At 54.4% G+C, this 25297-nt stretch overlaps 1 protein-coding gene across 5 annotated transcripts in view; it reads left to right on the top strand.

The window, feature by feature from the left end:
• The window catches only part of PDE4B (phosphodiesterase 4B), a 143031-nt gene extending 118082 nt beyond the window's left edge, over positions 1–24949 (top strand). For 3 of the 5 annotated variants that reach the window (XM_040072606.2, XM_040072607.2, XM_040072609.2), the window contains 9 exons: positions 12535–12628; positions 16200–16378; positions 16750–16848; positions 16963–17127; positions 17325–17424; positions 18096–18250; positions 18350–18472; positions 19894–20076; positions 22834–24949. In XM_040072606.2, the coding sequence (XP_039928540.1) occupies positions 12535–12628; positions 16200–16378; positions 16750–16848; positions 16963–17127; positions 17325–17424; positions 18096–18250; positions 18350–18472; positions 19894–20076; positions 22834–23199 (1464 nt within the window). In that variant the 3' untranslated portion in view covers positions 23200–24949. Of the gene's footprint in view, positions 1–1306; positions 1516–11231; positions 11769–12534; positions 12629–16199; positions 16379–16749; positions 16849–16962; positions 17128–17324; positions 17425–18095; positions 18251–18349; positions 18473–19893; positions 20077–22833 lie in introns of those variants that run through there. The other 2 variants (XM_040072610.2, XM_040072608.2) reach the window with 2 other exon arrangements.
• The last annotated feature ends 348 nt before the right edge of the window (positions 24950–25297 follow it).

The raw sequence follows: 25297 nt of genomic DNA, 5'->3' as shown, positions 1-25297 counted from the left end.
TAACATCCCAACAGCTGGGAGCTGATGGGGCCCCGCGGCTTCGCACGGAAATAACCTGGAAGGAGCTCTGCAGGCGCGCTCGGTGCTGCCTGAGGGAGCACGTTTGCATTATTGTTACGTTATAGATATTCTATTTTTTCCGGCATTTATCGCCCTGTCCAGCTTCCAGCTCGGGCAGCTGCTGTGTCAGAAGGGTTTGTGAGTCAGTGGTGAGGATGAAAGGGGGATTTTCAGTCTTGGCACGAGGCAGCTGTCTTTAGCCTCGCTCTGCTGCAGATGGGACCTGCTCCAGCCCCTGATTTGGGCTCTGGGGCAGGATGTGCTCAGCGCATCCCCTGGATCGTAGGAAGGAGCAGGTCTTTTTTTCCCAGCTGAAATGCCGGCCTTGCAAGCTCCGGGGTTTTTTTTATGGGGCCACCACATCAGAAAATGGAGGGACGGAGAGCACGGATTGTTCCTGCAGAGCTGCCTGTCCGTGTGGGATGCAGCCCAAGCGGAGACATGGACCTGAGCAGCACCTCGGGCTCTCCTTAAGGCTCTCCTTAAATGAGACCAGGCTAATTCAGAGCTTTCTGCAGTCCATGGAGTCCAGAGAGCAGAATTTGAGGTCTCTGGGGATATTCAAAATTTAAACAGACAGAGTGTGAGCGGTGTCCTCTCATGACTTTGCAAACTCTCTTGTCTCTACCCAAACCGTTCCTTGGAAGAGATCTTCCTTGCAAAACCCCTTAAACTCTCTTATTGCAACCCTTAAAGATGTTTCTGTCGTTCCCAAGTGCCGGATAACTCAACCCTTGTCCAGCCAGCGGCCCGGGACAGCAGCGCAACCTCTCCGTGTTCCTCCCTCGCTCCAGAGCCCGCAAGGCAAACACAACCCATTCCATTTCGCTCGGATTTCAAAGGGCATTTCGGTCAGCAAAGCGGAGCGAGGCCGCACCTCGCTTTCGGGAGAGGCTGGTTAAATAAACATCTGGCCACGAATGTAAACTGCGCTGGAGGTCGCGGCCGAGCGCCAGCCGTGGATGTGCCGGGCTGCACAGCGTCCCCTCCCTCCGGCCAGCCCGGCAGCCCCCAGCCCCGTCCCCTTTCCTACGTGATGTTTCCCTTAAGTGGTGCCGGGCTGTTTAGTCTTCCCCTGGCTTTGCGCTGGAACTTCCTTTGTTTAATCGCCGCACAAAGAGAGGTTTGTTCGCCGCGGCAGCCGGCGGAACAAAGGCGCTTCCAACGTCTCCTGGTTTTTTTTTTGTTTTTTTTTTTTTTCCCGAGGAGGGATGAATCACTGAGCCCCGCGCACGGTGCCGGTATTCCCGGGGATTTGCGTTTGGGGAAGCGGCGGTGGGAGAGCCCGGGCAGGGCCGGCAGAGCCGCGGAGCCGCTCCCGCACCGCTCCCGCACCGCGCACACACCGCGCACACCGCGCACATCCAGCCGCTTTGACGTCGCTCTTTAACCATTCCCTGGCCGCGCAGCCGCCGCTGCCGAGCAGGACCCCGCGCCGCCGGCATGCTGCAGGAGGTAGGAGGTGTTTCTGGCTCGGTTTTTGGGGGATATTTTCCCCCCGCCAAGCCTGGCGGGTTTTGTGTCGGCGATGTCCTTGTGCTAGAGGACAGGGCGCCGCGTTCCTTCGGCGCTGCGGGAGCGGGCTTTGCACCAGAGGCGCTCGGAGAGGTGAGCGGGAGCTTCCAGAGAAAGCTGCTGGATCAGGAGGGAGCAGCTCTGGGTGCTGGCTCTGAGCCAGCCTAGAAAAACCCCCTCGGGATTTGGGGGGCTTGGTGCCCGTCAGCTGCCGTGTGTCAGAGTGATCGTGGATGCACTTCAGGGTGGCTGACGCTGTGCCCACCCCGTCCCTCCTCCCGCGCTTGTTGCCCTCTCAAGTAAATCGCCCTGGGGGTACCAGACGTGCCCTAAAAGCAGGGTGGGATATTGGGGCCCTGCGTATTTAATAACACAAGGTATTTCATCCTTGCGAGCCCTCTGGGCTGTCAGTCCGGATATCTCGGCTGAAGTGCTTCGGATATCTTAAAAATTGAAACCCTGGGAAGCCGCAGCGTCGGCTGTGGGATGTGTGGGGATGGGATTAGGAGGCAGTGTCACCGTCTGGGATACCCTTCCTGGAGCAAGGGGATTTTGGCTGCTGGATGCTTTCCCGTCTTCTGGGATGTTGTGGAAAATGTGTGGGAAAATCCCACCCAAGGGGGATCCCTTGGCCACTGCAGAGATCAAGGCTTTGGCAGTAGAATTTTGGTTGAAATCCTTCCCCCCAGGAGCATTTTTGGGGTGCTGTCACCCATCCTCTGGGCCACAACGGTGCCAGGACCTTCCGGCGTGTCCTTTGAGCAGTTCTGCTTTTCCTGGGATGTGATGGGCTTTTAAAAGTTCTGCATTCTCAGACTTTTACGTTTATAACACGTCAGGGTGGGGCTTAAATAAATAATAGCTCAAAGGCAGGTTCAAAATGAATCATGAGCTGAGGGCAGCACTGGAGAGTGACTAAATGTGGGGAGCAGGGAGCTCCCAGGAGTGCAGGGCACTGCTGACATCCCAGAGGAGCAGCATCACTTGGGATGGAGGAGCTGAGGAGCATTTCAGGGCAGTCCTAATCCTCATCCTGGTGATTTTGAGTGATTTTTGTGGACAGCCTGACTCCAAACTCCTCATTTTTTTTTTCCCCCGGCTGTGTTCCACGGGGCTAATCCAGGTATTTGCACGAGGTGAAGTGAATTGAAGGATGTGGAGTTATCCAAGGCAGGACGGGTTGTGGGGATGGTTTGGGATGGAGATTCACCCTCAGAGCTCTGAGAGGGAGAGATTCCCCCGATTAAAGCCTGGCTTAAAGCAAACCAACCAGAAGTGCCTCACCTTGCTGCTGGTTTAGCACAGCTGGGCCAACGGCAGCCAAAGGATCCTGAGGAGCATTTGCCTATCTCTGTGTGAGAAGGAGTTTTCATTTAATTTTATCTCCATTAATTAGTGCCTTCTCCATGGGTTTGATGCTTGCATTGGGCTCATTTTCATTTTGGCAGGACGTTTTTAGGGGGATGCTGAGCTACACCAGCTCCTTCCCTGGATTTTCACTGCCTCTTCCCAGGGCTCCCTCTTTATTCCATGTTTTCTGAAGGAAACAAACTTCTGCTGATTCAAAGTTGCCAGAATTATTTTTTTTTTTTCCAACACGGGCATCTTGGAAAAGTCTTCTGAGGGCACAAAGTTATTTGAATTTTCCAAAGCCTGTTCTCCTACTCAGGTAAAACCCCAGCTGGATTTGCCTAAATGATGACTGCAGAGCTTGATTCAAATTTAAATTAGATTTAAATTGCTGCTTCATACGATTAACAAAACCCCGTGTTTAATTGCATTGCTCTCTTGTTAGATGACAAATGCTCATGTTCGTTGTTATTTTGGGGGTGGGTTTTGTTTTGTTTTTCCCTGATTGAGGATCTATTCCAGGTTTTTCCACCCCAAATTCCCGGCGTCTCCTGGCTCCCCAGAGGAGCAGGGACGGCTCTGTGAGCACAGGGGAGGCTCTTTGGTTTGCGGGCTCTCCTGACGCAGTGGCTCGGCTTCCTCCGGCACCGAGGCTGTGGTTTTGCAAGGGTGTGACTGACACAAGATTTGGGGCTGAGATCTGCAGCTCCTGCAGTGCTCTCGGGGCCGCAGATGTTTGTCAGGCCTTTCTTTAATCAGCTTGGTGTCAACAAGCGAGCTGCTGGAGCTCTGCGTTTTGCGCTGCTGCCTCCCGGCAGCTCCCCTTCCTCGGGGTCCTTTTGCTCCCAGCACATCCAGCATTCTTGCAGCTGGTAAAATTCTAAAAACTGCATCGCAGGACGAGTGTTTTGGCCTGTTTCCGCTTTTATTTACTCGCCTCTCCTCAGAGGGAAGAACAAAAGCAGTGCTGGGATGAGAAATCGATGTGGACACTGTCCGAGCTGCTCTGGGGAGTTATCCCTGGCCTGGGATGTGCCTTTTGTGCGGTTCTTCCTCCCAGCAGCGCAGTTTGTGTTCCAGAATGCACCTTTCAGTGAGGGAGAGAGAGGAAATCTATACCAAACCCAACCAGATGAGCTCTAGACTCCAGATGTAGCTGCCAAAAGAATTGGGCAGGAGGGATCTGTTCCAGATATTGGAAGAGCGTTTTGGATGGAGCAGAAGCCAACCGGAGCTTCCTCCAAAGGATCCCAAAGCTTCAGACTGGGCCAAACCTCCCTGCAGGGCTTTTTCCACCCAAGGAGATGGAAAATCTGCTCCTTGTCCCATCACACAGCCAGAAATCACCGTCCAAGGCCAGGCTGGACAGCGGTTGGAGCAGCCTGGGATGGTGGAAGGGGTGGAACGAGGTGATTCCCGAGGTTCCTTCCACCCCAAACCAGTGTGGGCTTCTCTGAAATCTTAAACTCTACCAGTCCTGGTGTCTCACATCAATCCTGACAAATGGAAACCCAACCGAGGATTTGGTGTTGGAGACTGGGATCCATGGGCAGTGGTGTTGGAATGTTGAGACAGGGATCCAGGGGCAGTGGTGTTGGAATATTGAGACTGGGATCCAGTGGTGTTGGATACTCCAGGACTGGGATCTGTTGGCAGTGGTGTTGGATACTCTGGGATTAGGACCTGTGGATTGGGATTCATGGGCAGTGGTGTTGGACTCTCCACTCCCTGGGATCCACGGGCAGTGGCGTTGGACTCTCCGCTCCCTGGGATCCATGGGCAGTGGCGTTGGACTCTCCGCTCCCTGGGATCCACGGGCAGTGGTGTTGGACTCTCCAGGATTGGGATCCACGGGCAGTGGCGTTGGACTCTCCGCTCCCTGGGATCCACGGGCAGTGGTGTTGGACTCTCCAGGATTGGGATCCACGGGCAGTGGCGTTGGACTCTCCACTCCCTGGGATCCATGGGCAGTGGTGTTGGACTCTCCACTCCCTGGGATCCACGGGCAGTGGCGTTGGACTCTCCGCTCCCTGCTGTCCAGGCCCCACAGGAGCAGGCAGCAGCAGATCCAGCCCCGCAGGGCACACGGGGATTTCTCCGGGTGCCAGCCCCATCCCGGGCGGGCACACCTTGCCCACGCATGACACACGCGTTTTCAGGGAATCACGGCGCTGCTTTCTCCGTGACCGGAGCCCTTCCCCGCGGCGGCCCAGGGGGATTTTCCTCCCTCAGCACTGAGTAACACCTGGAATTCTCGGGAATGGAGCAATCCTGTCCCGCCGTGGAGCTGCACGAATCCCCGGCGCTCTCCTTGGGCAGGCTCCCGCGGGGAGTTTTTTCCTTTCCGGCATCGGGAGCGATTTGCATATTTCGAGTTCATTTGGCTGGAAATGAGCTGGAAATGCCCCAGTGCTGCAAACACTCGGCTCCGGCTTCCAATTCATCACTTTTTAAAAACCCCAGCGTTGCGTAAATCCCGTCCCACCCAAGGGAGGTTCTGCCGCTCTCAGAAATGCTAAACTCCATGGAGAAGGGGGGGGAAAAAATCTGAATATTGTTCTGTCTGCATCAGATAGATGCTCTCGCTTTCATGAGCAGCCACATGCTGATTTATGGCAACCTGCTATTTATTTATCAACATTTACATTGTGGATTTCTAAATTATTCTAATAACATCAGGCCAACAAGTTGGTCATGATGTTGCTCCTTTAAAGTCTTCCTTTGAACGTCTCTATAAATCAAGGCTGCTTTGATGTGAAATTGGAGATTTCATAAGCCCGTGTTTACTTTTGGGTTTCCAAAATCAGCTGAAGGGAAAACAAAAAAATAAAAAAAGAAAAAAGAAAAAAGAAAACCCAAAAAACAAGTAGCAGTTTGTATCTCATTAAAAAGAGTTCCTAGCGCATTAAATGCGATATTGTTTTAGGAAATAAGAACTAGAGAGAGCTGTGAAAGAAATTTGATTTTTTTTTTTTTAATGACTGATAGTTGGCTGCAGCCGTTCCACTTTTCTCCAGGCGCTGAAATGTGGCTGAAAACTTTCTCCTTTTTGTTCTGCTTAGTGCAAAACAGGCTCGTGGCTCTTGGTTGGCTTATTTATTTTTTATTTAAGCGTTAAGTGCGCCTCCCATCACCCTCCATGGAGAGCCTAGGAAGGAAAATCGATGGGAATTATGAAGCAACAAGGACAGCTGCAAATTTGTCCTTTCTGTAAGTGATGTAACAGCGGGAAAACACAGATAAGCGGGGTTGCTGCTGCTCCAAATCCAGGAATTTTTTAACTCTTGACTTCCAAGCTTTCGAAGAAATACTCCACAATTCCAGAATCCAGGAGTTTGGTTCGGTGCAATGCCGGAATGAGATGTCAGGAAGGGAGGGTTGGGCATTCCAAAGAATTCCTTCAGTGGGGTGGCATCAATCCCATTTATTTGGGTTTTTTTAACCTGGATTGGGGTGTCGAATCCATCCAGTCCCAGACAAAAGCATTCCGCATTCCCTGTGAGCCCGATTGCTGGGACGGGGAATTTCCCTCCTGTGTGTAACTCATTCCAGGCAGGTGATGGGCGGCTCTCCCCGGCTCCCAGAGCCTCGAATCCCAGGAGAAGAGCTGCTCCCTGCAGTCCCACCAAGGTTTAATTGCGCCTCCGGACCTGCGCTAATTACCCGGGTAATTAAGCAAGGAGGAGGAGGGAAAGTAACGCAGGGCCCAGGAATCCTTTTGTCCTGGGGATTTCGAGGAGCGGCGGGGATGGGAGCTGTGCGCCGGGAGGGTGGCTGGGGAGCGGGGGTTATAAACACGGGAGGTGTGCAGCGCGGGGTGGGAGCGCTCTGCGCGGAGCTCCTTCTCCATCCCCGAGGAGATTCCTTCTCCAGGGCCGCTCTCTTATCTCCAGATCGCCCTCAGCTCCTGCTGATGGCTCGGGCCGCTTCTGAGCAGCCTCTTTGCATGAGGGCTCCTGGCCTCGGGGAGCCCCAGCTGGGCTGAACCCGCTTCAAAGGGTTTCCAGATCCCCGCTCCTGGCTTTATTCTCTCTGCCATGTGCCAGGAGCAGCTCTCCAAGCTCCAGAGGGAACGGGAACAGGAATAACAGCAGGATCCCTCGCTGAAGTCCGTGTGAGACTGGAAAGGCCAAGGGCAGTGGCTGCTCCTTCATGGTTCTCCTTAGGGGAGGAGCAGAGTTGTTCTTTCCATAAAGAGCCAGGAAAGTGGGAATTTCCACACTAAATCATCAGGGAGGTTTTCCCAATCCCCGTCGGGGTCATGTCATGGAATCCCAGGTGGGTTTGGGTTGGATCTTAGAGCCCAGCTCATCCCAACCATCCCAGGCTGCTCCAGCCCCAGTGTCCAGCCTGGCCTTGGGCACAGCCAGCGATCCAGGGGCAGCCACAGCTGCTCTGGGAATTCCATCCCAGCCCCTCCCAGGGAACAATTCCTGATGCCCAATCTCCCATCCAGCCCTGCCCTCCGGCAGTGGGATCCATTCCCTGTGTCCTGTCCCTCCATCCCTTGTCCCCAGTCCCTCTCCAGCTCTCCTGGAGCCCCTTCAGGCCCTGGAAGTTGTGGTGAGCTCACCCTGGCCCCCTCAATGTGGTTGGGCTCCTAAATCTGTCAAATTCCATCATAAATTAGGCCGAATTTTCCTCCTCTGCACAAAAACGAAGCACATTTGGTCAGGATGGGGTGACGGGGCAGCTGCCAAGTGGCTCCAGGAGCTGCCATGCCCTCGGTGCCAGTGTCACCACCCTCCCAGGGCCTCTCTCCAAGGATTTCCGTGCCGGGAACCAGAGCTCAGCAGAGGAATAAATGTGGGGAGAAGGCCTGAGCAGCGGGGGTTTGGTGAGGGCAGCAGGAGGGGAGCTGGGAGGGAACTTTCCCACCGGTAATCAAGGAAATTCCCACCCGCACGCTGGGCTGGGGAGGAGCTGGGAGGGAACTGTGATTCCCTGGAGCAGAGGATGCATGGAGTAGGGTCACTGCTGGTGATCCAAGAATGATTCAGCCCTGGGAGACTTAATTTGGTGCAGATGGGTTCTGCAGTTGCTGCAGAGCAGGGAAAACAGGGAAGCTCCACGCGATGCCGGGGCCGTTCCTCACACGAGGCTCCGGATGCTCCCAGGCTTGCTGGGAATGCTGGCTGTGCCTTTGGGCATGGAAAATGGCACTTGGGCTTCAACCTAGTGTTATCTGCACTCCTCCCGTCGGTTAAAGGCGTCCATTGCATGTCCCTGTGGTCGGAATTTGGGGTGCAGGGAGCGCTGAGCCCGTTTCCTGATTTTCTTCTTTTTAAGGGAACCCCCCCGGATTTGGGGTGAACATCCCCTCCTCACCCACACACTCCTAATTCCCGCCTCTTGGCGAGCTTGTCAGTGCTAATTTCTTTGAAAAAGGTTCGGGGATTATTATTAATTACGAAAATTAATGAAAACAACAGCACAGGGGGCTCTGTGCTGCAGATTACCGTAATTACCCGCATGGCCACCGGGCGTTACCGTAATTGCACGCGGCGCTCTCCAAAGCCCCGATCCCTGGGTTTGCTCCCGTTGGAATTTTCTCCCCACTCCCCGCAATCCGTTTGTTTTCCCCGTCGCTGCCGCGTGGATTTAAGGTCGGGATTGCTCAGGGGGGGCGGTTTGCACATGACATAAGCCATTGATCCCTGCGGAGGCAGCAGCCTGCCCGCTCCCTGCAGAGCAAATCCCGGGAAACAGCGCCGCTCCATAGCATCCCGACCGCGAGGAAAAAAAATCCCAAAAACCCGCCAGGAGCAGTGGAACATCCGGGATGCCTCGGTGTTTTGGAAAGGGTGCGTGACAAAGTGAATCCAGCATCGTTGGGATGACAAATCCCAATAAACTTTGCAAATCCTCTGGGAATTCCCACAGCTCCGGGAAAGCTCAGTTTGTGGTCCTTTTAGTCCTTTTAGCGGTGCCGGGATTCTGCTGCCTGTGTTTATAAAGGGCTGCTGATTAAAGGGCTGGAAAACGAGGGAGATTAAAGCCGGGGGTGTGCAGATTCCTGCTTCCAGATGCGACCCGAGAATCCCGAGGATTTTTTTTTTCCCCTCTGCTGCAGATGCCTCGGGTGACCTTGTGGCGGCCGCTTAATTGCCGTGTGCCTCCATGGGAAGGCAGCGGCCTCCCCTTGTGCTCTGGGAGGTTTTTGTGGGCTGTTCCTCGGTGATGTGAGTGGGGCCAATGCAAGGAAACCCCGGCCGATGGGAAGCGACGGTGTCCCGGTGCGGATGAAGGCCGGGAGGCAGGGTAATGTTGCAGCACGTGCTGGGCTGCTGCTTGTGTCCTGGAGGAGAGATGGGGTCAGGGCTGCCCTGCCCTGCCGGCTCTGCCCCCGGTTCCGCTCCTGCGCCTTCCCTGAGGGATTCCTGGCGCTTCCAAAAGGGCTTTGGTGTCTCGTGGTCGGCAGGAGGTGGAGTGGAGACCCTGCGGGGGCAAAATCCCATGGCCCTGCGCTGTGGGGTGTGTTCCTGGACAGCCAGTATCCTCCACATCCCAATCCTCCCTGGATCCCATGGGATGCCAGAATCCTGCACATCCCGATCCTCCCTGGATCCCATGGGATGCCAGAATCCTCCACATCCCGATCCTCCCTGGATCCCATGGGTTACCAACCTTCACATCCCAATCCTCCCTGGATCCCATGGGATGCCAGAATCCTGCACATCCCAATCCTCCCTGGATCCCATGGGATGCCAGAATCCTGCACATCCCGATCCTCCCTGGATCCCATGGGATGCCAGAATCCTCCACATTCCAATCCTCCCTGGATCCCATGGGATGCCAGAATCCTGCACATCCCAATCCTCCCTGGATCCCATGGGATGCCAACCTTCACATCCCTCTCCTTCGTGTATCCCATGAGATGGGATTTAAGCTGCTTGGCTTATCTGGAATGTGAGATGGTGAGAGTAGGATTGGATGGGATTTGGGAAGGAATTCCTGGCTGGGAGGGTGTGAGTCCCTGGCACAGAGTGCCCAGAGCAGCTGTGGCTGCCCCTGGATCCCTGGAAGTGCCCCATGCCAGGTTGGATGGGGTTTGGAGCAGCCTGGGGCAGTGGGAGGTGACAGCAGTGAGAAAGCTGTGTTATAAAATCAGCAGATCCTTCAGATCTGAAGGATCCCAGCATGAATATCTAAGGGAATAACACCTGGATCCCACCTTTTGCTGTAGGATCTTCAGATTCAGGGCATATTTCTCCTCTGGATATGCAGCTGTCCATTTGTTTAACATAAAACGGAGCAAATTTAGAAAATCCAGAACAAAAGAAGGTTCAGGGATGGGGAATCTCAATGGGATGGGATTTAAGATTCTTTCCAACCCAAACCCTTCCAGGATTCCATGTTTCTGTGACACTGGCAGGCGGCTGTGGGAGGGGACAGCAGGGACAAGGTGGCACTGTCCCAGCAGGTCCCACCCCACCTCTGGGCTGCGCGGGTGGAAGGGAGCTGACACCAGCTCCCCACCTCTGCTGGTCTTGAATTTAAGGAGAGGAGAGGATGGGTCACGACTTCCTTTGCTCCACGTGCCCAAAGGTTGGGCCGGAATCCCATCTGGACCTTCTGGAGCCGTTCCTCGTCCAGCCTGGGCTGTCAGAGGGAGCAGGGAGCGGGATTTGGGGCCGTGCCCACGCCTCACGTGTCGCCCGGCACGCGGGGCAGCCTCGTGCCGTCATCCCGGGAGAGGCTGGGAGCTGGGAAGGCAGCTGGAGACAGCAGAGGGTTTCACAGCAAAGACGGCCCTTTTATTTTGGGAATCCTGGCCTCCGGCACGTGCTGCGCCCCCGGCACAATCGCCAAGGACGTCCCGAGCAGCGGGAGAGCTGCGCATCCCGGTGATCCTGTGCTGGGAGCGCGGCACGGGGGGATTTTCTTTGGATTCCTTTGTGTCAAGGACAGCTCCGGCTTCCTCGGAAAGGGATTGCTTGTGTGAAACGAAAACTGCAGGACTGATTAAATATTGAAATTTGGGCTGTGAATCACAGGACGGTTGGGGTTGGGAAGGACCTTAAAGCTCAGCTCGTTCCACCCCCTGCCTTGGGCAGGGACATTACGGATGCATTCTTTTGAGAATGAATGTATGGATTTATGAATTGCGCTTACAGATTGAAGGGGATTGGGTTTTGTGCCTCCTGTCTGAAGGATATTTCAGTTCGTGAAGGGGCGCTTTGCTCCCTTGCTGCGTTTTGCCCTTTACCACGGAGGAGGAAAAACCTGATCACACCGAAAACGTGAAAAAAAACCTGCTTTAAAAAATCCAGCTGGGAATATTTTGCAAGTCTCTGTAGGGAACAGGGTTAAAGCAGAGCAGGCATGGAGAGGAGCCTGCTGCCTGCTTTCCCCTTATTTAAATATTCTAGGAGCTTCCTCCATTTTAATTCTCCCATAAAACATGGCTGTGTTAGCGGAGCTGGCAAAATCAGCATCATTTCCCTGGCGCTGCTCAGCTGAGGCCGGCTCCCGTGGAGCGGGGACCCCCTTCAGGAGCTGAGCGAGCGGCACGATCCCAAATTCCCCAGCGCTCCCAGGCAGGCGGCTGGATCCGCGCGCATCGATTCCCGTCCCTTTGTGCATTCCCGGATCTCAGCCCATCCACCCACGGGCAGCCTCGGCGAGGATGCGCTGCCGGGCTGGGCTCGGGGCTGGGATTAGCGGCCGCCGGCTTTTGCGGGATCTCTGCCTCGGATGAATTGGGATTTTTGGGGATCGGGGAAGGCTCCTCTCCCGTCGGTGCGGCGATTTCTCCGGGAGGATTTGTGCTGGCTTGCAAGGAGCTTTCCAAAATGCCCGAAGCCAACTATTTGTTGTCTGTGTCCTGGGGTTACATTAAGGTGGGTTTAATTCTTGAAGGATTATTAATTACCGAATTATTAATTATTAACGGTTGCTCTTTTTTTGGTTTTTTGTTTGTTTGTTCGTGCTGTGTTGCTGGGAGAAAGGCTCTGTGAGGAAGATATTCTTTAAAAACGCTGATTTCTGTGTGTTTTGGCTAATCGTGTGTGCACTGTGCATGCAGAATCCATGGATGTCATTTTTTGGGGGGGGTGCGGAATTCGGTGTTGCAGGATAAAATGATGCAGCAGTGAGAATGCTGGGTTATAAAATCAGCAGATCCTCCAGATCTGAAGGATCCCAGCATGAACATCTAAGGGAATAACGCCTGGATCCCACCTTTTGCTGTAGGATCTTCAGATTCAGGGCATATTTCTCCTCTGGATATGCAGCTGTCCGTTTGTTTAACACAAAACTGAGCAAATTTAGAAAATCCAGAACAAAAGAAGGTTCAGGGTGGGGAAATCTCAACCTGAGACAAAAACCCCGAGCTCTCAGAGAGATTCCTCCGAAACGCTCTCTCCTCGTTTGTGACGGTAACAATCAATGAGCGTCTCTGGAGGAAATGAATTCCGTGGGCTGAAAAGGAATATCCAGCCATGGTGATGCCGAGCAGGCTGGAAATGAAGCCATCTGTCGCCGGCTCCATCCCAAACATCCCCGGGATCCTGCGTGTTGGGGGGGCAGCCTGCCGTGCTAGCGCTGCGCGGATTTGGGGAAGGATTCCACCAAAAATGCCGTTTCTGTGTGCTCTGCCCCTCGCAGTTCAAGAGGATGCTGAACCGGGAGCTCACACACCTGTCCGAGATGAGCCGCTCCGGCAACCAAGTGTCCGAGTACATTTCCAACACTTTCCTGGGTAAGGAATGCATCCCGAGCTTTTTCTTTTTTGTGAGCTCAGGGAAGGGTTGAGGGCAGCAGGATCACCCCCCATTCACAGCTTCCCTGGCTGGGTTTTCACTCTCAAACGGGATCCGCCGAGGAATTCCTTCCCCAGCCCTGGGATGTCTCTGGGAGGATTCCTTGGGGCTGCTGCCGGCTGCCTTATGCAATGCTGGGGTTTTTGCGGTGACCTCACGGGAAGGACAAAGTCACACAGAGCCGGCTGCAGCCGCTGCCTCGCTCAGCTGCGTCCTCCCCTCGGGACCGGGCCTCAGACCAAGCCGTCCCCAAAATTTTATTCGTCGCTCCGTGCGAATTTGCTCGTTTCACACCAGAAGTCAGAGAATCGGAAGCCAGAGGAAAAATTTTGCCTTTCGTTCATTCCGTAGGAGCTCATGGCTCCACGGACATGAATGAGCCCTCTGGCAGGAGAAACGGGATTTTCTCGGGAAGCAGCTTCAGGATTTGTGGCCATTTGCATCTAGAATGAGGAATCTCAGATTTAGGGACGTCCCTGAATCCAACAGCTCCAGAGGCTGAGTGTCTGTGGATGCTGGGGATTCCTGCCCTGGGGTGGAATGGCCCGGGATGTGGGGATGTGTTCCCTGTGTGACACACAATTATTCCCATCAAGGATTTTAAAGTGATTCCAAAATCCAGCTGCAACTGGAACTGCTGCCTGCATTTAGGACACTCGACAGCATTAATAATCCATGGAAGTTTGGATTTGTGGGAAAGCACTGATTCTGTGTTCAGCTGAACCCAGAGCATGAATTCCAGCAGGGAATGGGGCTGGATTGGGATGCACAAAGGGGCTAATCCAGGGGTTTGGCTGGTGGTCACACGGGAGCGTGGAGCAGGAATTGCTGATGTGGCCACCAAAAATAAACCCCACAAACGCTCAGGGTAATGGAGCCTGAATCCCAGCAGGGGCTGATGAGCCAGAGCTGCTGCTGGTGCTGCTGGGGTTGTTTTATTCACGGAATTCCAGACTGGTTTGGGTTGGGAGGGACCATAAGGATCATCCAGCGCCACCCCTGCCAGGGCAGGGACACCTCCCACTGTCCCAGGCTGCTCCAACCCCAGTGTCCAACCTGGCCTTGGACACTGCCAGGGATCCAGGGGCAGCCACAGCTGCTCTGGCAATTCTATTCCAGGGCCTGCCCACCCTTCCAGCCAGGAATTCCTTCCCAATATCCCATCCAAATCTACCCACTGTCAGCTTACAGCCATTCCCTGTGTGCTGTCCCTCCATCCCCTGTCCCCAGCCCCTCTCCAGCTCTCCTGGAGCCCCTTTAGGCCCTGCCAGGGGCTCGGAGCTCTCCCTGGATCCTTCTCCTCTCCAGGGGAGCACCCCCAGCTCTCCCAGCCCGGCTCCAGAGGGGCTCCAGCCCTGCAGCAGCTCCGGGATCTCCTCTGGACTCTCTCCAGCAGCTCCAGCTCCTGCTGCTGTTTCCCTTGGCAGGGCTGGACAATGCTCTGTTCATTCCCGTCCTGCTGCTCCTCTCGTGCCTGGTGGCAGTGACAGTGACAGTGACAATGACAGTGACAATGACAGTGACAGTGGCAGTGGCAGTGACAGTGGCAGTGACAGTGACAGTGGCACAGTGACAATGACAGTGACAGTGGCAGTGGCAGTGACAGTGGCAGTGGCAGTGGCAGTGACAGTGGCAGTGGCAGTGACAATGACAATGACAGTGACAGTGGCACAGTGACAATGACAGTGACAATGACAGTGACAGTGACAGTGACAGTGACAATGACAGTGGCACAGTGACAGTGGCATCCCCCGTGTGAGGCCACCCAGGGCCTGGCACTGCTGAGGGGGGCCAGGCTCTCCAGACTGGGCCAGATTGCAACCTGATTGCTCTTCTTAAATTAAAAAAACCCCAAAACCTCCTTTTAAAAGGATCGTCAGTTGTTTCAGGAAGTCGTGCTGGGGTTTTATGAATTAGGTTTTTTTTCCTCCCCTAAAATTTGATTAAATGAAATGAACACCCAAAATAACAGGAGTCTGCAAGCGAGGAGGTTGGAGAAACAAACAGAAGGAAAAGTCTGGGTATGGAACTCATTCATCTCCGAAGCTGGGGATAATTCACAGATATTAAACCCAGCTCATTCAGCCTTTTGATTCTATCAGGGCAAGGAGGGACAGGACACAGGGAATGGCTGGGATGGATGGGAGATTGCGAAGGAATTCCTGGCTGTGACGGGGACGAGGCCCTGGCACAGGGTGCCCAACACCCCTGGAATGTCCAAGGCCAGGTTGGAGCACCCTGGGACAGCAGCAGGTGTCCCCACCACGGCCGTGGATGGAACCAGATCATCTTTAACCTCCCTCCCGTCCCAACTCCTTCCGTAATTCCGTGACGAAACGAGCTGGGGAGGCTCCAGGAAGGAGCAGAGGGTCCAGCCCCGCGTTCCCAGCGGGGGCACGGCGTGGGAAGGTCGGAGATGAGCAGCAGGGACGATCCCGCTGCCCGCGGGTCCCGCGCTCATCCCGAGGGCTGGGCCGTGCCAACGCCACCCCCGCGGGGACAGCAGAGGGGGATTTCCGCTCCAGAATGGCCATTTGGTGCTGCCTTAGTCACTGCTAAGGAGATTACGGAGAGGAAAGTCCTTCAGCAAAATCCAGGGAACACCCACTGATGTCAGCCTGTGAATGATGACTCCTCTCCTAACTGCAGCGCCTCTGCTCGGGATTTCATTGAGCCAGGCTTAAAAGTAACTCCTGCCTGCAAGCCTCGTCCTCCCGGAGGTCCTCAAGGGCTGCAGAGGCTGTGGGAAAATCCATGAGAAATGGTTTGGGTGGAGGTAACGAGCCGCTGGGTCTGCGCTTGAATGGATCAGCTGTAGGGCAGTAAATGACGCCTGGGTTTAAGATTTATTTATTTACTAAGCAACATCTCCACAGCCAGGCTCGGGCCCTCTTCTCGTGCACTAGAACTGTGATTATCCCTGAGAATGGCAACGGGAATTTAGCCTGTGCTTTGGATGTTATTCCAGGTGTATTTGGAGAGGAAAAATCTTTAATATACCGGTGACACCCATTTGTTACTGGTTTTGAGAGCGGGGGGTGTTGACCCTAAAAAGTGGAAATAGGGAGAATAGATGTGGTTTTACCTTATTCAAGAAAAAGAGCAATTTGTTTGAACATACCTTTTGTTCTCCTGAAAACAGGGAATAAAATTAACTGGGATTTATCCCTAAGGAGAACCTTTCAGGCACGGAAAATCACAGAATCATTTAGGTTGGAGATCAACCATTCCCAGCCCCAATCCACGTCCCCAAGTGCCACATCCAGGCACAGAGCGACATTCCTGGACATGTCCAGTGTCCCCAAACCACACAGCGGCTGCGAGGGAGCAACCAGAGCTTTTGTAATTGGTTTTATTTTTTATTTTTGGATAGCAGAATGAGAAGATTCCCCAGCAGAACCGCCTGGGTTTGAGGTGGGGAGCAGGGGCGGCAGCTCAGGCACTGATTTGGGGCGATGTGCCGGGGTGTGCTCAGGTTGTGCTGACTCATTTCCCCCTGCTCTGTTGCAGACAAGCAGAACGATGTGGAGATCCCTTCTCCCACGCAGAAGGACAGGGAGAAGAAGAAGAAACAGCAGCTCATGACACAGATCAGCGGGGTGAAGAAACTAATGCACAGTTCCAGCTTGAACAACACCAGCATCTCACGGTTTGGGGTGAAGACGGAAAAGGAAGATCACCTGGCCAAGGTATGAGGGATCCCTGCTCTCCTGGGAACGGATTGTTCCCCACTTCGGAATTATTATCCCTGGAATGATGTGGCCATTAGGAATGCTGGAACGAATGGGAGCCTTAAGAGCACGTCGCATATTTAAGAATGCGTGAAAACGGCCCTAAAATGAATAGAAAACAGGTGATGAAGGCTGAGGAGAGCAATTATGAGCCACAAAATCAGCCCTTCACAGTTACTCTGTGCTCATTAAGCTCACACGTTCAGCACTTACCTAATTACAATTTAAATAAAATCAGATTTGCATATTGCCCAACTTTTGGGAACTGCAGAATTGCCTGGGAAAACCCTCCGAACCCTTCTCTCTCTCTCTCTCTGTGCTCTCCGAAGGAACTGGAAGACCTGAATAAGTGGGGCCTCAACATCTTCAACGTGGCCAGGTACTCCCACAACCGCCCTCTCACCTGCATCATGTACGCCATCTTCCAGGTGCGTATTCCCGGGACGCTGCTCCCAGCCGGGCTTCCCACGCCTCTCCCCCCCGTCCCCGCTGCGCTCTCCCGCTCCCACGCTCAGCCGGGCGTTTGTGCTCCGGTCCCTCAGGAGCGGGACCTGCTGAAAACCTTCAAGATCTCCTCGGACACGTTCGTGACGTACATGATGACGCTGGAGGACCACTACCACTCGGACGTGGCCTACCACAACAGCCTGCACGCCGCCGACGTGGCGCAGTCCACCCACGTGCTGCTCTCCACCCCTGCCCTGGACGTGAGTGCCCTGCCCGGCTCCGGGCTCTAACCTCGGCAGGCGGGATCTCCGCTTCGCCTTTCTTCCGAGGCGGTGCCTCGTCCCGGAAAACCCCCGTGGAAAAGCACCATTTGTTCCCCTCGGTCAGCTCGCCCGGGTGTCGGGAGGTGAAACCCTCCCCAATCCCGCTGACGGGTTCCTGTTGCTCCGGTCCTTAGGCTGTCTTCACGGACCTGGAAATCCTCGCTGCCATTTTTGCGGCTGCGATCCATGACGTGGATCACCCCGGGGTCTCCAATCAGTTCCTGATCAACACAAGTGAGTTTTGTTCTGAGCCCCTCGGGATTTCGCTGCTTGCGCGCCGCGACTCGCAGGCTGTGCTGCCCTCTCAAAACAGGGTGCAGTAGAGGAGTGAGACATTTTGGAATCAAGCAGGAATTAAAATGCAATCCCGGACAAAGGGAATCGTTGTGGCACAATTTGTAAAGTCAATATCTACTGCTTGCTAACGCACAAGAATTCTGCCAGCCCCGAGTGCGAACTTTCCCATTAAGATAAGAGAAATAATCCTGTTGCTGTTGAAAGCCCCACGCTGGGCTTCGTGCTGTGTCCTGCCACAGGCCGAGCACGGATCTGGATCCCAAAATCTGGGGATTGCTGTGTTTTGGGAAGGGTTTTTGCAGGATCCTGTTGCCAGTGATCTGTAACGGAGTCGACTGAGCATTATTTTGTCACTGGGACTGAGCAAGTGTTGGGTGCTGGGGCTGGCACTCGTGGAGCTAACAAGAACCCCAGAATCCTAAAACCATCCAGCGTCCCGTGGGCAGGGACACCTTCCCCTGCAGCAGACCGCTCCAAACCCCATCCAGCCCGGCCCTGAACCCTTCCAGGGGTGGGGAAAGGAAACTTCCCCCCATTAAAACATTTCAGTGCCCAGGACAAGCTCCGGTGGGCTGTCGGAAATCCCACGTTTGCCCTTCCTTCCGCAGATTCCGAGCTGGCCCTGATGTACAACGACGAGTCCGTGCTGGAGAACCACCACCTGGCCGTGGGCTTCAAGCTGCTCCAGGAGGAGCACTGTGACATCTTCCAGAACCTGACCAAGAAGCAGCGCCAGACCCTCAGGAAGATGGTGATTGACATGGTACGGCCACTCCCTCCTCCTCCTCCTCTTAACCAAAAATCGGCGTTTTTTTGTGGCTTCCCCTCCTGAAATCCTGTTTTTTTTCCCTTTTCTGGGAAGGTGTTGGCCACTGATATGTCCAAGCACATGAGTCTGTTGGCTGATCTGAAGACGATGGTGGAAACTAAGAAGGTGACCAGTTCAGGAGTTCTCCTTCTGGACAACTACACGGACAGAATACAGGTGAGGCGGCCAAATTCCCTGGATTTGGGGGTGGTTTGGTCGGGATGAAGGAGCCACGCTCCCGTTTTTTACAGTGGCTTTGAAGTTGATTGTTTAGAGAAGCTGAATTCTCAGCAGTCGTTTTCTCCTGCACTAAAAGGAAGCCCGGGGATGGTCCCATAATTTTTTGGGGACCAGAATTAGGGTTGTGGGTTTTTTTAACACCTGGAGCTGCAAATGTGCCACATTCTGAGGTCAATTTTTTGAGGGCTCCTAAATTTCCTTGCTGCTTTCTCCCATTTGTTCCCCCTGTTGCAACACTTTCAAAAGTTCAAAATTGGAACAAAATTTTCATTTGGGACTTCGTATCTAAATCAACTCAGAGTGAGCTGGATTTACTGCTGTACAGTCTGTTCCCTCAATAATTCAATCCTTGGTTTCCAAGTGACCAGGAAATGCTGGAACAGGGCTGTGCAGTGAGCAGGACAAGATAGATCCTGCTCTGCCCTCCGCTTTGATGACCAACTCCTTAACAACAGGCTCCTGGGAAGACTCTTTAAATTTTTATTTCAAACACCCTGGCGCTGCCTAAATCCTCGTGGCCACTTAGTCAGGCCCGTTTTGTGCGTGTGTGGAAGGGATATTACTCATTCCACGAAGTGGGAGCATTTCACCTCTTTCCCTGAGAGCTTGGAAGTGGGTTGTGAATGCTGGGAAGCAGCTGGATCCCCAAAAAACCTGTGTGATGTCATTGGCACTTCCACAGCTGCACCAGCTGTGAGGCTGGGGCTGTGTCTGGCCTCGGGGCTGGGGCAGCTGAGCTCGTCCACGGGGATGGAAGCGCAGAATTCCCGGCTGGTTTGGGTTGGGAGGGACTTGAAATTCATTCCATCCCACCCCAGCACCTCCCACTGTCCCAGGCTGCTCCAACCCCAATGTCCAACCTGGCCTTGGACACTGCCAGGGATCCAGGGGCAGCCACAGCTGCTCTGGGAATTCCATCCCAGCTCCTCCCCACCCTCCCAGCCTGGAATTCCTTCCCAATATCCCGTCCAAATCTACCCACTGTCAGCTTACAGCCATTCCCTGTGTGCTGTCCCTCCATCCCCTGTCCCCAGCCCCTCTCCAGCTCTCCTGGAGCCCCTTTAGGCCCTGCCAGGGGCTCGGAGCTCTCCCTGGATCCTTCTCCTCTCCAGGGGAGCACCCCCAGCTCTCCCAGCCCGGCTCCAGAGGGGCTCCAGCCCTGCAGCAGCTCCGGGATCTCCTCTGGACTCTCCCCAGCAGCTCCAGGTCTTTCCCGTGCTCCAGTGCGACGTTTCTGATATTTTTATGGTCTGTTTCATAACCAGAGAATGTTTTGGTGCAACGTTCTGCAGATCCAGCTCGAAACCCTGCTCTTTTTCCAGCTGATTTTATGAGTGTCCTGACGGATGTAATTGCAGGTTCTCCGGAATATGGTACATTGTGCAGACCTGAGTAATCCCACAAAGTCCCTGGAGCTGTACCGGCAGTGGACGGACAGGATCATGGAGGAGTTCTTCCAGCAGGGAGACAAAGAGCGGGAGAGAGGCATGGAAATCAGCCCCATGTGTGACAAGCACACGGCCTCCGTGGAAAAATCCCAGGTAATTGGCCCCGAGCTGCAGCTTTTCCTGCCTGAGCCCGGCGTCTGGAAGCAGAGACGAAGCTCAGCTGCCTGTGCAGCACGCTTAGGAGAGCGTGGGTTCTGATCCATGCCGACATCCAGCTCTGCCTGGGGCTCTCACGGGCTGCAGAGGCTCCCCCAGCTCCTCTCCATCCCCCTCACTCCCTGCTCGTGTCCCAGATTCCAGAGGGAGCTGGGTCCCTTTGTTGCCCGGGCTGGGGACGGCGGTTCTGCCCCCTCGCCCTCCAAACCCCCCGGACGTTGTACCCCAGTGCCAGCCCCGCTGATCTGCAGGGCTGGGAGCTTCTCCCCGCTCAGACCCGCCTCAGCACCCTGCAGGGCTCTGATGGCACTCGTTATCCGGGGCGATTCCGCAGCGCTCGTGTCCAACTGAACCAGAGGCTTCTGGAGCCGCCCCGTGCAGGGTGAATCCCAGAAGTGTTCATTTCCGTCCCCGCAAAACTCCAAGGGAGCGGGATTTGCCTCTTTTCTTTTTGGGGGTGAACTCGCTCATCCCCGGTTCTGATTCATAAAATGGCTTCAAGGTCAGATTTTGTTCTGACCTGCGTAGCACAGGCCATAAAATTTCGCCTGGATAATCTGGAATGAAACCAGGAATTTATGTTTGTCCAAACAGATTCCAGCCTTTTATATAATGCTGTCTTGCTTGTTGTTTTTGAATGACTCCAGCAAGTCATCACCGAGGTCTTTCAGCTTGAATAAGTAACAAAATTGATGATAATTATTTCCAAATGTCCTCTTGGGCTCAGCCAAGTGCTTTCAAAATTATTCACTCAACCGCGGGGTGATTTTGTTGGAAAAATCTGTCGGATTTCTTAACCTAACAAGGAATGAATCCCTCGGCCAGGCTTGCCCATGTGCTCCACGGGTGAGCTCCGATTCATTCTTTGCTGCACATCTGCACTTCCCAGAGGCTTCCAAATGGCATTTTTGCCGTGCAAAAGAGACAGGAATTGTACAAAATGGAATCATGGAATGGCAAAGGAGAAAGGGAGGTGGTGTGTCCATGCTGGAGGTTTCCAAATGGCATTCTTGCTGTGCAAAAGAGACAGGAATTGTACAAAACGGAATCATGGAATGGCAAAGGAGAAAGGGAAGCGGTGTGTCCGTGCTGGAGGGAAACAAGGAGCAGATTGGAAACCAATATGCAAATATTTCAAAGCTTGAGGTGCCCTCTCAATATTTTGGGACCCGTGCTGAGCTGTGTGGCCACTTATTCCACGATTTGGGATGTTTTTAATGGAACAATGACCCGAAACAGTGATTTTAAGCCAACAGCGATTAAGGAGCGCTGATTTTTACCCATCGGTGCCGTGGAGCCCTGCAGCATTTTGGCTTCCAACCATCCCAAACTCTTTTTTTCCCCCCTCACCCCGTGCAGCAGGAACTTTTCAGCACCTTTTCCGCCGGCGCTGCCTCCCCGTCCCGTTCCAATTCGCGGTCCTGTTGACATCCTGTTGTGTCTGAGGGAGCCGGGAGCGATTTCCAAAGCAAACACCTCGAGCTCGTCGAGCTCCCGGCTCCTGGGAGAGCCTTTTCCCCGCTGCACACGAGGCCGTGGAGCGCGGGCGGGCTCTGCCAAGACGGGAGGATCCCGATCCCCTTTACGGCCGTTCCGTCCTGGACGCGGTTCCGCCCTGAGTCACGGCATCGGAGCGGGGCTGAGCTCAGCGGAAGGGCTGACGGGGCAGCTCGTCCCTCACTCTTTCCACGGGGGCCAGGCAGCATTCCCAGGAGGAGCAGAGCCTCTTCCCAAGGAAATCTCTCGCGGGGCGGCTCTGGCGGAGGGCGGGAGGAAAACAGGAATCGTGGGAGGGTTTGGAAGAGAGCACAGGGTGCAGCCCGTGGGGAAGCACGCCCAGAGTTTGAAGCTCAGGCCGTAAAGGCTGCTCCCCTTGGGAGCACTGGGGTGTTCCCAGCTGTCAGTCGTGTGGGAACTCTGGGATGAGGCCATAAATGCACCGGCCTCATTCCCAGGAATTCTGTCTGAGAGGAGCAGACTCGGTGCTGAGAGCCCCATCCAGTCCAGCTCCATGGCAGGGACACCTCCCACTCTCCCAGGGTGCCCCAAACCCATCCAGCCTGGTCTGGTCCCTGCCAGGGATTCCAGGGCTTCCACATCCTCACAGGGAACAATTTCTTCCATCTAGCCATTCCCTGTGTCCTGTCCCTCCATCCCGTGTCCCCAGCCCCTCTCCAGCTCTCCTGGAGCCCCTCCAGGCCCTGCCAGGGGCTCGGAGCTCTCCCTGGATCCTTCTCCTCTCCAGGTGAGCACCCCCAGCTCTCCCAGCCCGGCTCCAGAGGGGCTCCAGCCCTGCAGCAGCTCCGGGATCTCCTCTGGACTCTCTCCAGCAGCTCCAGCTCCTGCTGCTGTTGGAGCCCAGGGCTGGAGCAGCTCTGCAGGTGCAGTCTCCCCTGAGCGGGGCAGAGGAGCGAAATTCCCCCTCTCCTTTTCCGCTGCCCACGCTGGGGGATCAGCCCAGGGCTCTGTCCCTGCATTTCCTGCTGGCTCCTGCTTTCAGTGAGAGGTTTGGTTTTGGGCAGGACACCAGCCCAGCTTTGGGATCAGGTAATTGTGTCTGCTTTAGGCTGTGCTGGTCTGGGGGCGCGCTCCTGGCATTTCGCTCCTAAAATGAATATAACATGAACTTCCCAGACATCCGCCTCTCCCTGGTTATTCCCTTGTCCTGAGCCTGTGTGTCCCTTTGTTCTCCAGGTGGGATTCATTGACTACATCGTCCATCCGCTCTGGGAGACCTGGGCTGACCTGGTGCAGCCCGATGCCCAGGACATCCTGGACACTCTGGAGGACAACAGGAACTGGTACCAGAGCATGATACCTCAGAGCCCGTCCCCTCCCCTGGAGGAGCGGGGCCAGGACTGCCAGGGCCTGATGGAGAAGTTCCAGTTCGAACTGACGCTGGAGGAGGAGGATTCGGACGGGCCGGAGAAGGACGGCGAGAGCCTCGGCTACTTCAGCAATACAGAGACGCTCTGCGCGGCCCGGGCCGGGGAGGAGGAGCCGCCGAGGGAGGCCACCATCGAGATCGTGACAGAAGACACATCTCCCGCCGACACATAATGGCCCGGCCCCGCGGGAGCGGCTTTCAAACACTTGCGGAGCTTGCGAGCGGCCTCCGACCGCCCCTGCAGCCGGGGCCGCGGCCTCTGCCGGGGGGTGACAGATCCTCCAGCTGCTGGAGATTGGAGTCAGGGTTACAGACGGGGTGGGGAACGATTGCTCAGGAAATGCACGGGTGATTTGCGTCGTGGTTGGAGCCCCGTCAGCCGAGAGCACCGCCCGGTCCCGGGGCCGGCTTGGGCCGGGCCCGCGGCGGCGCTGACGCGCGGCCGAGGGATTTTATACTGTTAGTCTTGGAGTTTGTACCGGTTAGGCCGATAGAAACTACTGATCAATAACTCATATCCGACCTGTCCACCCGACCACCTGTCTGCAGACCTGTGTGCCTTCTTTGTAAACACTTTCATGTCTTTTCAAGAGTCTCTTGATCCAACGCACGGAGCTGGGTAGTCCAAAAGCGACGCGAGGTGTTTCGGAATCGACGGCTACTTTTTTGGATTCTTCCTGTTACCAGAAGCAGTCTTCCTGGTTTTGTTTTTTTTTTCCACGGGCAATACCTGTCACTTTATTGCAGTTAATCACTTTGACAGACTAAACAGAAGGGGAAACCCTCTGCTTTGCATTACTGCACCTTCGACGTGTTCCTAATCCCCCCGGTGACCCGTCGGGAGTCACTCGGCGCCGTTCCCTCGCTGGGAACGGCGGGATTTTTTTTCCTCCCCGGGGTTTGGGTTTGTGGTGAGCAGGACAGAGGGCAGGGGGTTTTTTTGTTTGTTTGTTTGTTTGTTTTTTCCCCCGGCACAGCTCAGTCCATCCCTGAGTAAGCGTGGCAAGGCAGCGTGTGACACGCCTTCCCCCTCGGCAGCTCCCTGGTATTTGCACGCTCGGATATTTGTGTTTTTCTCTGGCCTCTCGTCCACGTTCCCTAGGTTTAGGTCCACCATCCTCCTCCTGCACTGCCTCGAGCTCTACCACCTCCATTACTGTTTATAACAGTGTATTTATTACCTACTGTACATACTGTAATGTTTTGTAAGTTATTAATTTATATGAATTAGCATCGCCTGTCGGCGGCGATGTTAATGGGGTAGAAAACTCGGAATAAGAGTTGCCTTTTTTTTTGTTTTGTTTTTGTTTTTTTTTCTTGTAACCTTTTGTATTGCATAAAGTCCAAGAACCTGAACATAGCTGAAGAGACAGACACAACCCAGGAAGGGCATTCGGGTGGCAGCCGCCCGTGGGGAGGGGACGCCGCGTCCCAGGGCAGCAAATTTGGGAATTTGCCAGGAAGGCGGAGAGGGGGAACCGAACAAAGAACTCCCCGCGCCCCCCGGGCCTGGCTTTTTTCAATGTCACAATGTTACCAATTTCCAAACAACCCAATGTGAATTTCTATGACAGAAAACAAAAAAAAAACACCAACAAAAACCAACAAAAAAATGTGAACTGATGTAATAATTGTGCTGTGAAACTTCCTCTGACAAAGCTTGTCCGGCATCGTGAGCGGTGTCAATCTCAGTTTGTAAAATACGTTTCAAGCTTTCTGGTCCAACTCGTGACTGATTAGTTCATGACAATAGCACAGTTGTGCATGATCAATGGGTTTGTTTGTCTGTTGAACACTGCATTGTTCCAGGTGGTTATTTTATTGTTCCCCAAAGTTTCACACTATGTATGTTATAGTATTCTATATTGTGTTCAGACGCATTCTTAAGAGATTTTTATATGAAGTGAATAAAATGAAAGCATGACCCAGCCTGAGGCTCTCGGGAGGATTCTGTCAACGGGACAGCGTGGGCTGTGTCACCACTGCTCGGGGGACAGAAAATGGGACCCTCCGACCCCAGAACCCTCCCATGGCCCAATCCCAGAACCCTCCCATGGCCCAATCCCAAAACCCTCCCATGGCCCAATCCCAGAACCCTCCCTCGGCCCAATCCCAAACCCAGACCCCTGATGTGACCAAAACCCAAACCACTCTGATGGTTGAAATGCAGAACCTTCCTCTGGCCAAAGCCCAGGACACTCCTGCAGCCATACTCCAGAATCTCCCGTAGCTGAGACCCAGAACGCTCCCGGAGCCAAAACCCCAAACCCT

The sequence above is a fragment of the Hirundo rustica genome, chromosome 9 (assembly GCF_015227805.2).
Source record: "Hirundo rustica isolate bHirRus1 chromosome 9, bHirRus1.pri.v3, whole genome shotgun sequence".
Lineage (NCBI taxonomy): Eukaryota > Metazoa > Chordata > Aves > Passeriformes > Hirundinidae > Hirundo > Hirundo rustica.
This window is presented reverse-complemented; position numbering and strand designations above follow the sequence as displayed.